Genomic DNA, 17,165 nt, shown 5'->3' on the forward strand with positions numbered 1-17,165 from the left:
GAGAACAGATCTAGAATAGTAGTATATTTTATTTCCTTTGTATCAATGTTGACTTTTTGATTTTTTGGCTTTTGTATACATAGGCAAATACAGAATCATATTTTTTATTTCTCAATTTATTGGACATATTCTCCACCAATTATGGCGTAATAATCCCCAATTGTATTTTCCTTTCAAACAAGTACTATACTAGTTCGGGTTGATGTTTTATAAACCATACGTTTTTTCATCTCAAAGATTTTCACATGGCTATCTAGTTTTATATTTATAAAGGTAATTGGCCCTAAAATCTTAGTACAGTAAAATGAAGACAAAGAACTTGATTTATAAAGGTTGCTAATTCAAGTTTTTTTTCTTTATAATTTAGACAGAGATTTTTTTTCCTGTAAATGTAGGTTTTATTATTATATAATTATTTCAAAATTTTCAAAGCACTAAAACTATAAAAATTTGATTCTTAAAGCTAATATATTTCTTTAAAAAAAATTAGAGTATAAGTTTGATTTTGGTCACTAAAATATGATTAGTACACTATTTTGGCTGTAAAAAAAAAGTGTGGAAAACACTCACTGCACTTACCAATCACTTCTCTGCTCTCGATATTAAGTACATAGTGATAACAAAACGTATGAAAATATTTATTATTATCTACTTAAAAATGATGTCTCAAGTAGCACATTAGTTTCTTTCTTCCAAGATAAATAATTCTCATCATCTCAAGGAAATAAAAAAACGTTGAAAGTGGTGATGATAAATGTTGGGTTTGACTAGTGATGGTAGTTGAAGTGCGTGGGGGTACATCTTACATCTTTGATTGGGGAGCTTTGACCGGCAAATTTACGGCAACATCTAACATCTTATTTGGATTGTTCTAGTATAATATTATCGTTTGTTTCAACAACAAAAAAAAGTTACTTAATTATGTTTGCTTAAAACCCAGAATACCCATTAGTTTGTGTCTTTGTGAATAGGTATGATTGTGTTTAAGAGTAAAGATTAAAACATCACGATTAATCTTTTGTTAAACGGTTCCGAGTCACCTATGTTTAGGTCCCACTATCCCCGTCAACATTGCCATGGTTCTACAAGAAGCCCACATCATCATTTGAAACTGTTTACCACCAATGATTGTGGTGGAAACATACAGTCATGAAACTGCGGTAAGATTTGATGCTGCCGTATAAAAATCTGTGTATATAGCTAATATGTCACCTATGATCAAACCGAATTAGATACTAACTACGTAAACAAACAAAAAAACATATAAGTGTTGTGTTGATATGTTTTTTGTGTCAGCACGCCACTTTATCAAATAAGCAAAGTTTTGCATACTTTGTTGTTCTCTCCATTTGATAAAATATCAGTTTTGATAATAGCCAATATCTCATTACTATTTAATTTATCAACCACTTTGATTCAAACGTTATCAACATTATCAGCTTTCAATTTGAAAAGATGGAACATACGAGTTTTCTTTAGCATTACATTTTGGCTAAAACTTATCCTGTGGGGACAAACAGTATGCTAATTTTAAATGCATGGCCCAAAATAATAATGTACGGAAAAGGAGATTTATTGAGATTGATACGTGGGTGGGAATTCATTTTTATGGTACCAGTGTGATATATATACAAGTGATTCACACACCTTGAAAAAAAGAATAAAAAGTACATTAAAAAAATCTTATTTTTAATATCAAATGGCTGATTTTGTTCGAATATCACTTATCAGTGCAATAGATCCATGTGATGGATGGCCTTCACATTTTTACAATTTAAAGACAACATAATAACATCTTAAAGTTTGTAACAATTTTGAAAATTGTAGAAAAACGACTCAATCATATGTTAAGAGGCGGTAGGGATGGCGACAATCATCTGACACTGTAATCATACTGATTACCGAGCTTAATTACGTCGTCACCCACACACATTCAAACAAACATAATAAAGACCATGTAATAAAAAAAAGAGGTTGCATTGTATCACAATTCATAAAAAGATCGAGTAGTAAAAAAAAACGAGTAACATTAGGTTCTGTCTAGCTTCTTCAGATATTTCTCCTCTACTTTGCCAGTCATCTTCTGAGCCATATGTATCTTATGAGCAGCCTCAACACATTCAGCTAAAAATAAACCGCCAACTCATGAAAAGTAGTTTTACATTTTACATCAAGAATCAAGAAACAAATGACAGTATAGCCGAAAGGAAGACTAAGTGGGCCGGGGTTTCTTTTAGGTACTGGCAAGGCCTTAACAACTAGTTCACATCCTCCCATGTTACTTCCATTGAGTTCCACCGCCTTATGTCAGAAGAACAATTGATTTAGCTTGGGGAAAAAGTAAGCACATCTTTGAAAGAAGCTACAAACCTGTTGAGAGCAAAAACATCAGTTATCTCTCCATATGAAGCGAAATGCTTACTCAAAGCGCTCTTGCCGTAATTCGAAGGAAGGGAAGTGTTATATCCTTTAACGGAAATGCCTTGGCTCCTGCAAGAAGATACTCAATTTATCAGTAATGAAGTCAATGTCTAAAAGGCATGCATGCATCAACTTACCTGGTTTTCTTAAAGTGTGCAATGCTCATAAAAGCCAGTTGATCAGTAGTAAACTCAAGATCTTCGTGCGGTAAAACCTTAACAGTTACATTCCATTTTCCCATCTCAGATCCATCAAATGCCAAGGCCTTCTCTTCCGCGCTTCTCCGCTAAGTTGAAAAAAAGAACGTTCGGTGGAAGAAAAAAAAGATTTACCTGGAGCCCGGGAATAAATCACACAACGGAAAGATGCATTCAACAAACCTGTCGACAACATTGGTTATAGGGTCTTTGGGAATGACAAGATTACAGATTCGTCCACATGACCCGAAATGACTCATCAACTCACAGGAATCGAAGTATCCTATCCCTCGACGGAAATCTTAATTACCCTAAGATCAAAAGTATACAATAATCAAGAACACATGGAAGATTACAAATCTACAAAAGAGCATCAACTGACCGGCTTCTTTGCTCCTCAAAGATACATTTAGCAGTGTCCATAAGAACAAAAACCGCATGATTTCTTCCCCTAAATTCAGAAATTTCAATTTTAGAGATTCTTCAAAATCAGAGTTATAAGAAACCGAGTGATAAGATAGCCATGAGGACAAGATTACTTCGGTGGGTGGTGTGTACTGGTCCATGCATGGAGAAGGGATCTAAATATTCATCCTCCACACACAATAACCACCCCTAATGAATGTCTAAAACTATTTTTGTGTTACATCCTTGATTTATCTTCTCGTGAATCATTCTTAGGCCCAGGAATTATATGGGCCGATTTGATGTATTCCTACTGGGTCAAGCTATTTGTTTGACGTTGTAGACTGTTATCGAACTGTATTATTTCAACTGTGTTGATCACGACACGCGACCATGCTATCCACGACAGGGTAATCACATCATCTACACTATTTTATAAAATAATTTTCTGATATAGTTGGGAATATTTTCGAGGAAAGAAAGTACTGTGTAATCAATATCGGAAGGCTTCTGTCATGGAGAGAGGAATAGGCCCGTTTTTAACTCAATCCGAAATACCGACTTTAACCCGAACCGGAAAAACTGAAATCGAATCCGAAATCTTTTACAAAAATATCCGAATGAGACTTATGAGCTTACTACTTTGGACTTTAGTTATAACCCGAACCGAACCGAAATCCGAATTAGGATCCGAAGATATCCGAAATTAGTTAAATATGTTAATGTTTTTATATATATCAATGTGATTTAGATATTTTAGAGTATTCAAAATATTTTTGTAGTTTGTTTTATTTGTTATTTTCAATACTTTTTAGTTAATTTAGATAGTTTAACTAATTTTTAATTAGATTTGTAAATAATTTATATATTTTGAAATTTTTTGGGTCAATTTTCGAGGTTTTTAAAAATATAGTTTTGTACGATTTTAAACATTGGTTAAATCCGTTCCAAACCGAATCCGGAAGGAACCGAACCGAACCCGATCCGATAATTAGTAAAAACCGAATGGTACTTATGAGCATAACAACGAAAATCCGAATCACCCGAACCGAAACCGAACGGATCACCGAACGCCCAGACCTAGAGAGGAATATAAGAAAAATAAATTATGAGTCTATGACCCACAGAAGAAGCGACGGCATCTCATTTACTTTTTAGAGCAAAATTAGGTTAAATGATATCAAATAAATACTACTACATTTAGAGAATGTTTAGGTTCTTAGGTTGAAGTTTTTATCAGAATATAAAAACCGTCTCTTAACTTTTTTAGTTAAAAGTAAAGAGACGGTTTCTTATATTACGATAAGAACCCCTCAATAAACATGTACTTAGGTTAACGACTACGGCTACAGTTATTAGAAGTAATTATATACTTAGAAGTATTAGAAAATAATACTTATTAAAAAGGAAAATAAAACTTAAATTAAAAATAGAAGAGTCGGACATCCACATGAACATTTCATATAGAGCGTCAATGGGCATGTCATAGTTATGCCCTCCTTTGGCTCCACGTTGCATCATTTGTTCACTTTGTTTTTTGTTTAAATCTATTCTCTCTATTCTTTTAGGTTTCACTAGTGCTCCACGACTATTGCCTATGTCTCAATCTCCCTTTATCTAGGTCATCAATCTATCAGCTCCTTTGTTCTTTTTCCTTTTTTTGAACAATCGAAATTTCATATCAAGAAAAAGTTTAGGACAGAGCCAAAGGGACGTGAAGATGTGCATCTTTCGCCAAGTAGTCTGCTCTAACATTACATGAGCGCAATACATGAGAAAAGAGAATGAAATCTAAAGATACGGATAAGAACTCAATATCTTTGAAAACTTCATAGAGCTCCATAGAAAATGCTTTCGAGTTAATAGCTTTAATGAGTTCGAGATTGTCGGATCGGATCCAAACATTTTCTTTTGTCCATGCTGTCGCACAGTGATCATGGCCTTTCTCAAGGCCAAGGCCTCTACCATTAGCGGAGAACTGTTATGAAATGATTATAATCTTGGGACTGGTCTTAGGACTGGCCTTACATATATTCATAATATTGATGTTTTGTCTTATTGCATAACGATCAAGAAAACTATGTTTTTCTAAAAAAGTATTTTAAAAATAAAATTTGAAAATCAGTTAACTAATTAAAAAAAACTCTAAAATCTAATTGGTCGAAAAATTTCCAATAAAGTTAAAATTAACTTTAAAAGTTAAAACTTCATGTAAATTGAAACAAAATATTTTTTCTAAAACATCATTTATATTGAAACGGAGGTAGTATTATTTGAAATCAAATGTCATAATCTATTAAGAATTGGTTTTTACTAATTCATTAACTTTTCTGAAATGATTATGGATTAGATAAATTATAACTGTGAAATTTACTTTAGAGATATCAATGAAAATTCAATTGAACATTTTATCATATATACGATGTTAAATCAATTTTCACTGAATATTACAAACTCAGATTAATACTGCTATCAGTTTAACAGCCATGCAAGGTGATACGAATCTCTTATATATTATTATATCTGCACGATGATAAAATCTGTAGATTTCGTATTTTAATCAACATGTAATAATCAAATATCAAATTAGGCGCACCTTCGATCGTCTCTCCATTGCGTTCATGTTTTATCTGTATCAATCAAACCACATTATTTCCAACTTGCATCTTTAACCCAAAAAGATATTTTCAAGTTGCATTTACAGTGATCATGAAAGGAACAACCTAAGCAATAAACATGCCAAAAACGCTTTTTTGTTTACTTTGGTGAATTTCTTATTTCTTAACTATAATAATGCAGTCTTAGGTGATTTCGAATTTATATTATCACTAGTGAATCAGTTTTGAAAAGAGTACCACTAATAAATCAAAGAACGATTTTGGAGTAATAATTATACTTAGTTTACCTGCATTTGAAAGAGAAAATTAATATACAATTTTTTTGACACCAATATATATAAAATAATCCATGTGACTAAAATGTTATAATAATAAGTAATTTTTGATCATTATTATATGTGTATTTCACTTATATATGCACTAGATTTCACTCCAAATTCTTAAAATCTAGCAGTCTTTCGAGCATGGCTTGCATCTAGTCGGTCTTATAGAAAAGTTGAGATTGTATTAAGCAAAATCATAATATGTAAATTTATCTATAATCACTTTCTTTAATTAACATGAAATATGCATTATGATCCAATACCATACAAATGGTGTGATATATATATGTTTATGTGTAGTCCGGACGAGGTAGTCCAAGTGGCAGGACGGACCTGTGGTGGCAACCACCATCCGGGTTCGATTCCCTCCCCATGCGGAAACTACCCTGCCTCCTCTGGACACCAAAGCGGTAGTGGGTTCGATCCAGCCCATGTAAAGCCCTCCCGGATGAAGTGGACCGCTGCCTGACCGAACCCACGGGAATGACCCGTGAAGCGGATAACCCCTGGATTATAAAATAAAATAAAATATATGTTTCTGTGGGGTTACTAACAGGGGCGGTCCAGGTAAGAAGAAGGTGTGGCATAGGCTCCACACTGATTTTTTATTTTTTCTTTAGTAATTAATCAAAATTTAATTATGCATTCCTAATATATATATAAATTAAACTTTGTGCCCCATACTAAAAAAAGTTCTCGGTCCGCCCCTGGTTACTAATTACAACTTTTAGTTAACTCCGCAAATTCTGAAGAGACATAACTAACAATTTTTTAGAAACAAAAGAACTATACAGAAGGCCAAGTTGATGTGAAGAAACTAACATTAATAATTAGGGAAAATTTGGAAAAATACATTTAGATGAGATTATATTTTGAAAACTACATTTTTTTTTATTGTTTTGAAAACTACACTTACTCATAAGTGAAATGACTATATTGTCCAAATTTAATGTTTATATTATCTAATATATAACTTGATATTTTAATGTAAAACAGGAAAACGTATTAAAAAAATTAAAACAAATTTACCAACAATCGTTATTTTTAATACTCTTGATATAAAATAGAAAATTAGCTCCACTAACTGCTTGATGATTAACCAGAGATCCTTATTCTCAGAACAGAAGTACATAACCTTTTTAAAAACAATTTTTTTCGAACACTACGTTACCAAATCACTTAATGATCTTCTATTCTAACCTGGTGACTGTTTTTCTTGTTTTCATATACGACATACATACATGAAACAATCCAAACAAATTGCTATTCTTTGATTCAACAAAAAAACAATCCAGACAATTTTTTTTTAAAATCAAAGAGTGTGTTAATGTATTCTCCTCTCTTTTTTACAATTTTTTCCTTACTTGGAAAATTCTGCTAATAGTTTTATGTATTTTTACAATTCTCCTCTCTTTTTTTACAATTTTTTTCCTTACTTGCAAATGGTTTTATGTATTTTTACCATTCTTAAAATGTTTGAATTTATCTGTTTTATGATGTGAAAAAGGATCAACTGCTAAAATGAAGATTCAACCAAAAAAAAATTTTCTGACACAAAAACACCAAATGATAACAACTTCATCAAAATCACATAAAATCTTTACAAAAGAATAATCATGGAAAATAATAACCAAAGTATTATATTAATTATAAGAATTTGTAATTGATAATCAAATTAGGACAAAAATGTCTTATTGCAAACAAGAAAATGTAGTTTTCAAAAAAAGAAAAAACTAGATTTATTTTTCAAAATTTAAATCATAAATAGGGTATTTTTCAAATTATCCCAATTAATTAAGCAACATGACTTTACTTGAATTATGAGTACAGTTTTTAGTGGCAAACAAATAGGACTGATGCTGACCAACAACACGTGATGATTAAATTATATGATAAATAAATATTTTTTAGTAATTATTGGGCTGAAGCTTAAATAATTTTGTAGAGGAGATAAATATCGACGAGTAGCTTAATCATAGATATTTTTAATAAAGTAAGATTCCATAGGGTTTGGCCAAATAAAAAGCAACTTAATTTAAGATAAATTACATTCGAATATATTTTTATTACAAGTTACTACACATAAACATAGAATGTTTGAGGCACTATGGATAAACGAGACTTCTTACCTTTTCACCGTACTCCTCACTGATTCAGACATGCCTGGAAACATTTAGCTGAGAACCACCGCGAGAAAGCACCGGAGAGTCATCTGAAGACGCATCACTGCACCTTATCCTCTCTTTTTGTTTGTGACACTATCCTTTTCAGATATGAAAACAAAGCCATTGATATATTAGTTCGTCGTTGAATCGTTGGAATCTGATCAACTCTAACTATTAAAACAATTAAAAATGATTTTGCCGACATGGGAAATGGTTTCCATCGAATTTATTGTCTTTTTTTTTTACTATGTCTCGTTTTCATCCGTGGTGTCTTTTCTGGTGTTATTATTATTATTTAAATTTATTTATTTATTCTATGTGATTTTTTTTTGTTTAATCTGGGGATATCCCGGGCCAATGGAAGGACCCAGACTAATTTCTAAGGGGAAGTGCAGCCCACGGATAGACCCTCTCTCCGAAATATGCAAATGAACCCTAAAGCATAGACCAATATCTGTGTGGGGTTGTCCAGAGACATCATGAGATAATTTCGAACTCACAACCTGGGTGTAGGAAGGAGCCAGTCATTACCATTACCATTGGCCATGATGTTCCTGAATCTATGTGATTTTCTAAAGTATATTAACACGAGTAAAGTTAATGCACCATAGGGGCTTATATATATATGCTCATAAACACATACGATTTATTCCTTGTAGAGAAGTAGCTCGCTATGTCTTAGATCTTTCATACATTTTTAACTTTTACTCTCATCGATCGTTTTCAAATGTTCATCCTGAACATGAAAACTCGTAATCAGTTAACCATCTATCATAGTTTCTCAGTTAGTTTCATTTTCAAATGCATCAGAGTTCTCCTGAACAGATCTATTGGTCTATTGCCTTAAATTAGACGACATTTCTGTTTTTTTCGTTCTCTCTTATTATAGTTTCCACATCGTTTTATATTAATACTGGTGAGAAAAAATGTCAAGAAAGCCATGTTGTGTGCGAGAAGGGCTGAAGAAAGGAGTATGGACCATCGAAGAAGACAAGAAACTCATTTCTTACATTCATGAGCATGGTGAAGGAGGGTGGCGTGACATTCCCCAAAAAGCTGGTATATTATATATCGACGCGCGCATGCGTGCATAATATATAATTTTGTATATATATATGTGAATTATGTATGGTCTAACTCATGATGTTGCTTTCAGAAGAAAAAAAACTCATTTTTGTATGGCTATGGTGTTTAGGACTAAAACGATGTGGGAAAAGTTGTAGATTGCGATGGGCTAACTACTTGAAACCCGATATCAAGAGAGGAGAATTTAGCTACGAGGAGGAGCAGATTATCATCATGCTTCACGCTTCTCGTGGCAACAAGTAATATACTTTGCCGTTTACCATTATTTCTGCAATTTTAAACTAACAACATTAGTTTTAATTTTTTAAGTAGATGTCATTTTGAAATTTCATTATATTTTGGCATGAAAATCTAAGTGAACCCAAGTCAAATTTAAATACTTTTTAATTAGAACAAAATACCAATCACCAACTGAACATAATGACTTTATTTTATATATTTCTTAATTTGTGTCAAGAATATCAAAATAATTATTATTATGGAACATGGAATAAATATTCTAAGTTATAACACATGATCAACTTAGTTTTGCTAATACTATTCTTTTCGTTGTGCGTACAAGGTGGTCGGTCATAGCGAAACATTTGCCCAAAAGGACAGACAACGAGATCAAGAACTATTGGAACACAAATCTCAAAAAACGCTTGATCGATCAGGGTATCGATCCCTTGACCCACAAGCCACTTGGCTCTACCCCTGAACCGGCCACGCCTAAGACTTCTGATTTCCAAGATGACTCAAACCCGAGTAACCTAGATGAGCAATCACACTCGGGTTCGATGTCTCTAAAGTCTCTTCCTCTCTCTTCAAGCTCATGCAATTTACTAGAGATAAGCAACCGTGATGAGGTACCGAGAAACTATGGTACCTTGAACTCCAAGATATCGAGTTATACATCAGAACTGTTAAACAAAGTTGCACCTAGGGCAGCTTCCATGGGCAATATCATATCAGCGTCCATGGAAGGAACCTTGATCCCCTCTACAACACTGTCTCCTCCATGTCTCAACGATGGCCTTTCCGAGACTAGTCATTTTCAGATGGATGAATTTGACATCGACGTGAACTTTGATTTCAACAATTCCGAACACGATTTCTCGCAGTTTATGGAGGAATTTAGTAACAATGCAGCCGAGGAAGCTGATAACATTATAGGATATGATCAAGATCTCCTTTTGTCTGATGTTTCATCAACAAACGTTGATGAAGACGGTATGATGCCAAACATAACCAGTTGGTCCAATTATCTTCTTGATGATTCCGACTTTTCTTATGATACGAACCAAGATTAGTCGACAGGAACTTCATATGTTCCGTTGGTTGCTTACGGTTTAAATTCATGGTTTAGCAAGCCCACGAATAGGATTTCGCCATATATAGACTATATGTTTACTACATAACCAATAAGGATTCTCTTAGTTAGAGAACCATGTAAACTCGTGGATCAGTTTGTATTTGATTTGCGGTAGATGCGAGTTTTTTTTTTTTTTTAATAAAGCTTGTATTTCTTAAATAGCTTTGTATATGCGTATTCTACATATTTTAATAAAACAATGTATTGTAATATTTCTCTTAATAATGAATGTCAATTTTACACCTTTTTAAACAAAATGTCATTTTATATTTGTAAAGATGCTACTCTTATATAAATTATAAGTATTAGAAGTTCTGTAACAGGGTGATAGGTAAAAAAACCATCTTCAAACATACAGTTTTCTATAAACTAAACAGATGGACGGATAAGTCGATGAGTTTTTCTTTTGTTAACGAATTTTTTTTAAAGATGCTATTCTTATATAATTATTAGAAGTTAACATGGTAATCATCAAATAAACAAGACATATAGATATACTGATATACATATAGATCATAAACGAGTTTGCAGTGTTACAGCAAAATATCTTAAGGAAAAGTTCATGTTAAATTTCCACTAAATTTTTTTTTTTTAAATAAGACGATAACATTTTAGTGAACATAAGCTAATTTTTATTCATTTGAATAATCTACCGACTATCTACAACTTCTCGCTAGACAAAAAGCTATACTGATAAACTTTTTTTTCCTTTGGTAAATATTCATAAAGTCTATTGAAATTGTTTTCAGTTTACATATAAAGTAGTGTGATCTTTCGTAATCAATCGTGGGGGCATACCGCATCATCCTTTTCTTTTCAACATAATTTGGAATAGCAAAATTACCAATAAATGAATAAAAACAACCAAGAAAAAGATGATGCTCCCAATTTGTATAAGTATATGGTCCAAAAATTCTTCATTATACTCAAAAGCTAAAGAGCAATAAGTGAGTAAACATAATGTCTTGTGCAAACAAAGCCACTTTTAATAAAACATTCATTGATGATGTCATCACAGTACATATAGTATGTTGTGATTCAAGAGCGTTGGTTTTCACGTGGCTGCTCGTCAACGACTTTAATTCCTCAATTTCCTTTTTTTTTCTTTCGAAATTTGATTTGCTACTGGGAATCTTTAGCGGCCTCTAATTCCTGGAAATCGATTTAGATAATGTAACACACAATTAATCCACACACTTTTGCGTATATAATTTTTTTTTGAATGACCTAAGATACTTTGGATATAGACTCATGAAAGTGGATATAGAGTCATGAAAGTGTCGGAATGCTCAGTCATTCAATCAATTATCGAAGATTTTCAATATAGATACTTAAGAGATACTATAATTACGTTCTAAACGGTATTATCAATGATTTGACTCCACATACTAAAAAATACTTGGAGTAAAAAAGGTCCACACGTATTTTTAGCACACGTATTTTTAAGTGTCGCGATCACCATTTATTATACATACAAGCAAGAAAGGTCCTGAGATTTATAGATTGAAATAATTACTAAATATATATTTTTCTTAGTTACTTAGAGATCAAAATAATACATACATTAACTAATAAAATTTTGATAACCATAAACGAATGTTTTGTATTGTTATGTCCATGACCGACTCTGCATATATGATCAATGATACATTAACACCTATCCAAGAATCCAAAATACAGTATAGAACTTATAAATCACCTTTGAAATCAGTAATCAGTAATCTTTTTTTTTTTTTTGTAAAAGGGCTTTCAAATTAAAATGCATAAGTAGTACAAGAGATGGGTTTTCACCCATGAATTTAAAAAGATTGCAACAAGCAAAGGATACAATAAGATCCTAGACTAAGATCCAACAATGAATCCGAGATGATAAAATGGAAACAAACTAACTATTGAAGGAGGTTCCTCGGCCACGATGACCTTTTTTGCCTCTTCCTCTACCTTTAGTCCATTCCATTTCTTGAATTTTTTGGGTTGGTTTAATTGATCTGCCTCCTCTAGTTAGACTATAACTAGAAGCATCTCCAACTTCTTCAAAACCTGTTCCTTTTTCATATGACAACGGAATTTCCGGTTCCATACGAAATTGTTGACGGTTAAGTGTATGAGGAGAATAAGGACCACTGAGCTGCTCATGATCAGAGACTTGAGAGCTCTCCAATATAGTTGATTTCGATGGAATTTCTTCCTTAACATGTGAGTGAGAAGGAGCAGTGTTTCCAACTGTTAAAATAGGCAAAGTGTTTTCAAATTTTGAGCAAGAGGGGGAAAGTACCTCATGCGAAGGAGAGACCGTATTGGTAGTTTCAGTTTCAGAGGGTTCAGTGATGGAAGATTCTTCAATGTTCATAGATGATTGATGAACAGAAGGAAAAAGAGTGTTGGACACGGACCTGCCGCTTTGCAGCAAGTGATTGATGTCCACCAATGGGACTTGATCATCCGGTTTATCAGTTTCTTTTGTCGCCGGATCAGAATTTATAGACGCAGCAGGGAGAAGACATCTCTTTACCTTATGACCAAGAGCTCCACATCTCTCACAAGCACTTGGGATCCAAGAATACTCAACATCTACCAAATAGATATTACCTTGCTTGTCATCAAGAGCAATGAGCTTTGGAAAAGGTTTGTCTAGCTCAACTTCCACTAATATTTTTGGTTCTCCCATTTTTGTTGGATCCAAGCGAGGTTTGTGAGTAAGCATTGGTTCTCCTAGCCCTGAAGTTATATGACTGATGCCCAATCTTAAAAAACATGAATCTGAGATGTTCTTAAGAGTAACCCACATCGGTAAAGTAGAGATCTCAGGGACTTTGAATGAGTTAACAGGGCTCCAAGGGGCTACGAAGAGGAGACAATCATCAATATGCCATACTCCACGTTGAATAATCCATTTGCGAGTGTTTTCGTGGGGAATATGGAACAAGAAAGAAGAGTCACCTAGTTCGCCCTAGCCGTCATCCTCCCAGACACAACTCCCGAGACAGCTCAGATCTATGGCTTCCGACGCTGGCGGCGTGTTTTCTCGCCGCCGTCGGGACTCCTCGTCGGCTCTCCTTCTCTACATCACCTATTTTCTCTGTTCACAACCTGTTTCTAAGTTTGCTTTTGTCTTTTCTGCAACCGCTACCTCGTCCCTTCCGGTGACGCGGACGTCTCCGCCTCTGCTTGAGGAGGTTCTCTTTGAGCCCAACGAACCTACTTGCTTCTCTGGGACTTATCAGAATCTTGACTCAAGTAAGCTTTCCTCTCTCCGTGTTACATACTCCCTCCAGAGATGGCTCCGCCTTGGCTTCCCGAGCGCTCCTTACTCCAGATCTGCTAGCCACGGCCATCCTGTATCCATTAAGATGAAGCTCTCCGTCAGAAACCCCCACCCGCTGCAAGCAGCTCTCCCTTCGTTAAGGCTCGTAGACAGAGCTTTGAGTGGGATCGACGAGATCCGTTCTTCAAACGCCAAACCCGACTCATCTTCGAACTGCTGCACCGGAGTTTACGACCACTCCAAAGAGACTCGCGCCTCACCATCGCCACCTCGTGATACCCTCTGTCTCTCAGCCGTCGACATCTACTCCGGTGAGAATGGGGTCCGAGATACTTGTCTCCCTCCGCGTGCCATAGCTCCTAGACCCGCTCTCACACAAATGATTGGCCTGGAACAGAGTTGGACTTCTAATGGCCCATCTTCTAAATCTTCCAAGCCTGCTCACACATCATGGCCTAGGTGCAAATGTCGACCAGTTCGGGAAGCAGTACAGACGTATATCCTAGGTCCTCTTACCGGCTCTCACTTGATGGTCAAACCTTCTCCGACGCCGCAAGCCACCACCACATCCCTCCTTGCAGTCGTGATGTTCTTCACTCTTCAGCAGGATATGGATTCCACTATCTCCGGGGAATCTTTTGAATCCGGTTCGCGACTGTTTTTCGTCACACTTCGTCAACTCAGCAACGCCGATACCACTATGATCTATGTCACCTCATCCCAGTCATGCCCCGCTGAGACTCTACAGGGCTCCGACCATTCTTTGAGCTTTGGTTTGTTTGCAGAATCTTCCATTGTGAAGTTTTCGATTAAAGCGACGACCCCTCCAAAGATTTGGTTCAGATTTTACATTGTTCTATTCAACTGCCGCAGCGTCTCTATGATTTACTGTGCAAGAGTGTGGACTCGCCAGATTTGCTCGCTACTATGTCACTGCTGCGCCTCCATCACATTACGCCGTCTCAAGCATCAACGGTTCTTCACAGAATCAACTTTCCGATCCCCCACCTATTTCCTCGTTGCAGGAACTACTGTGCAAGAGTATGGACTCGCCAGATTTACTCGCTACTACGTTACCGTTGCGTCTCCATTACACTATGTCGTCTCAAGCATCGACGGTTCTTCACAGAGTCGACACTGCGACCCTGTCACTGGATCTGTTATACTCTACGGAGGTTCACAGACTTATTGCTCTCAAAACTCATTGGTTGGATTCCTCAACGTCGATTTCGACTTCTTTGCGTTTCTTTAAACGCGGGCTTTAGGACTACAAGTGAAGCTTCTCTATGGGTCTCTTCTCTCCTTAGCCACATCTATCTTTCATCATGTCTTAGTTTTTTTCGTTTATCAGTTTACCGTCGAGGATCTCTGCGGTTGTAACCGACTTAGCCTATTGAACTTTTAATTTTAATATAAGTACTGTGTGTTCAAAAAAAAAAAAGAAAGAAGAGTCACCTAGCTTACGAAAGGAGAGTAATCAGTAATCTGATAAACCGTTAATCGTTATTTCAGATATTTACACGAAGACTTATTAAAACTTAAAGCGTCAGAATGGTGTAGCTTAGATAACATATGAATTAGAGAGAAAATGTTTTTAAAAATTAAAATTAGCTAGATAACATCTGAATTATTCAGAGACCAATGATAAAAGTGAATCGTGGAAGAGCATAGAGGGAAGGACAATGCTGTCACGTACGTGTGATCGAAGACAGATGAATGATCCCATAAACGTGTACTGTGCAAAGATTCTTGCTACCTAACCTCCTTCCTGGGACTTTGAAACATGTCACTTGTCTGCTCTTTTATTCTTACTTCGTATCGGTGATTAACTAAAAATAATAGAGCAACGAAATGAAATGATTGGATAACGGAACAGCGGTCGGTAAAAGACTAAAATATTTTTTCTTATATGATTAACGATTTCTTTTGTAGTATAATTTCAACAAATGCAATTGCATAAAACATAATCAGATCTTCATCTTTTTAGTCTTCATGTGTTGCTTAGTTATTCATAGGATCGTCTATATATTGCATAATCGTATAATTTTAATATTACATAGCTGATTCTATAGCCACTAATTCTACCATCTACGTTTTGTCTAACACCACTCTGAACCGCTCCAAAAGATTCATGTTCGTTGGTACGCTTTGCACTAAACTAAAGATCTTTTGTAAAAAAATTCCACAATATGCATAATTTAAATTTTCTGGGATTGAATTCGATTGATTAATCAACAATTATAATAGTATTAGATTAAATACTCTTGACCATGATGTAATAGACAGAAAGAAATGTAAATTTTGGTTTCCTAAAAATACATTCAACAATACTTCAAAAACTTAAAAAAAATATTTAACTATATCAGTCAACTCAGAGCCAAATCCTAGTTGCTTTGGTATAAAACAGAACTTTGCAATATCTAAAAAATTTGCTACCCTACACCAGACCAAACCAAACCAAACTTGGTTCGATGATACCATGATTGGAAATTGGTAGCGGAAAACATCGTACCGAGAAGAACCGCGGATCAGTTTAATTACGAAAATAACCCTAAAACTAATCAAACGGAAGTCACTGGGTCGATCTCTGTTAGCTCTTCTTACATGTCCCACGAGCCCTACGTCACACGTGGCGTCTCCTTGGATCTTCGGAGCTCCTCTGTTTCAAAAAAAAAGAGATTTTTATTGGTTTTTGTCTCTTGGCTGAGAGTCAACACTCAACAGAGACCAATAAGGAAGAAGAAGATCTGAGATTTGGCTTTCCCTCACAACCCACCAGATCTATAGTGAGAGATTAGCTATTCGATTGGACATGTCGAGCTTAGTTGGTCTGAGACCAGAAAGGTCGCTTCTTTGGTTCTTTACCAGCCCCACTTCGTTTTCTTCCTCTAGGTAACATTGTAACATGTTCTTGAAGGGTTGTTCGAGATTTAGAGAGAGTGAGAGTTGTCCCGTTTATACTGAGTGATGTTATCAGCAGTGTAGTTTCTCATAGAGTATGTGAGTATGTTAGTGTTTCTTAAGCGTGTGTTGAAATGCTTGAACCAACATGTATAAGAGATGTTTATTATGTGAACTTTGATAGAAGGAAACCTCATGGTGTTGTCAAGGCCTCAGCTAGGGTTGATAAGTTCTCCAAAAGCTATATCATTGTTTCTCCATCCATCCTATCTGCCAATGTATCACTGCAGCCGTTGTTGTTAACCTTAATGTAGTAATATTTATTTGATACTATATCAATTAACCAACTTTTGCCTGAGACATTAACTTTTGCCTGTGAATGTTTCGTTGTCAAGAGAAAAAAAACCAACTTTTGCCCTATATATTTAGG

The 17,165-nt window shown here is 35.0% G+C and overlaps 2 protein-coding genes across 2 annotated transcripts; one reads left to right on the top strand and one right to left on the bottom strand.

Annotated features, from left to right (window-relative positions):
• Nucleotides 1-8,760: 8,760 nt before the first annotated feature.
• On the top strand, nucleotides 8,761-10,817 carry LOC106429668 (transcription factor MYB29-like). The gene is made up of 3 exons (XM_013870419.3): nucleotides 8,761-9,188; nucleotides 9,325-9,454; nucleotides 9,778-10,817. The coding sequence occupies exons 1-3, from the start codon at nucleotides 9,056-9,058 to the stop codon at nucleotides 10,505-10,507; spliced, it is 993 nt and encodes a 330-aa protein (XP_013725873.2). The 5' UTR covers nucleotides 8,761-9,055; the 3' UTR covers nucleotides 10,508-10,817.
• A 1,637-nt stretch (nucleotides 10,818-12,454) lies between these two features.
• Nucleotides 12,455-13,237, bottom strand: LOC111203531. Its single transcript, XM_022697376.1, has one exon. The coding sequence runs from the start codon at nucleotides 13,235-13,237 to the stop codon at nucleotides 12,455-12,457; it is 783 nt and encodes a 260-aa protein (XP_022553097.1).
• Nucleotides 13,238-17,165: the final 3,928 nt, after the last annotated feature.

Source organism: Brassica napus, chromosome C3, assembly GCF_020379485.1.
Source record: "Brassica napus cultivar Da-Ae chromosome C3, Da-Ae, whole genome shotgun sequence".
Classification (NCBI taxonomy): domain Eukaryota; kingdom Viridiplantae; phylum Streptophyta; class Magnoliopsida; order Brassicales; family Brassicaceae; genus Brassica; species Brassica napus.

Coding starts and splice junctions, on each gene's coding strand:
- LOC106429668 (XM_013870419.3), top strand. CDS start 9,056: ATGTCAAGAAAGCCATGTTGTGTGCGAGAAGGGCTGAAGAAAGGAGTA. Junction 9,189..9,324: donor TGACATTCCCCAAAAAGCTG/GTATATTATATA, acceptor TATGGTGTTTAG/GACTAAAACGATGTGGGAAA. Junction 9,455..9,777: donor CACGCTTCTCGTGGCAACAA/GTAATATACTTT, acceptor TGTGCGTACAAG/GTGGTCGGTCATAGCGAAAC.
- LOC111203531 (XM_022697376.1), bottom strand. CDS start 13,237: ATGGGAGAACCAAAAATATTAGTGGAAGTTGAGCTAGACAAACCTTTT.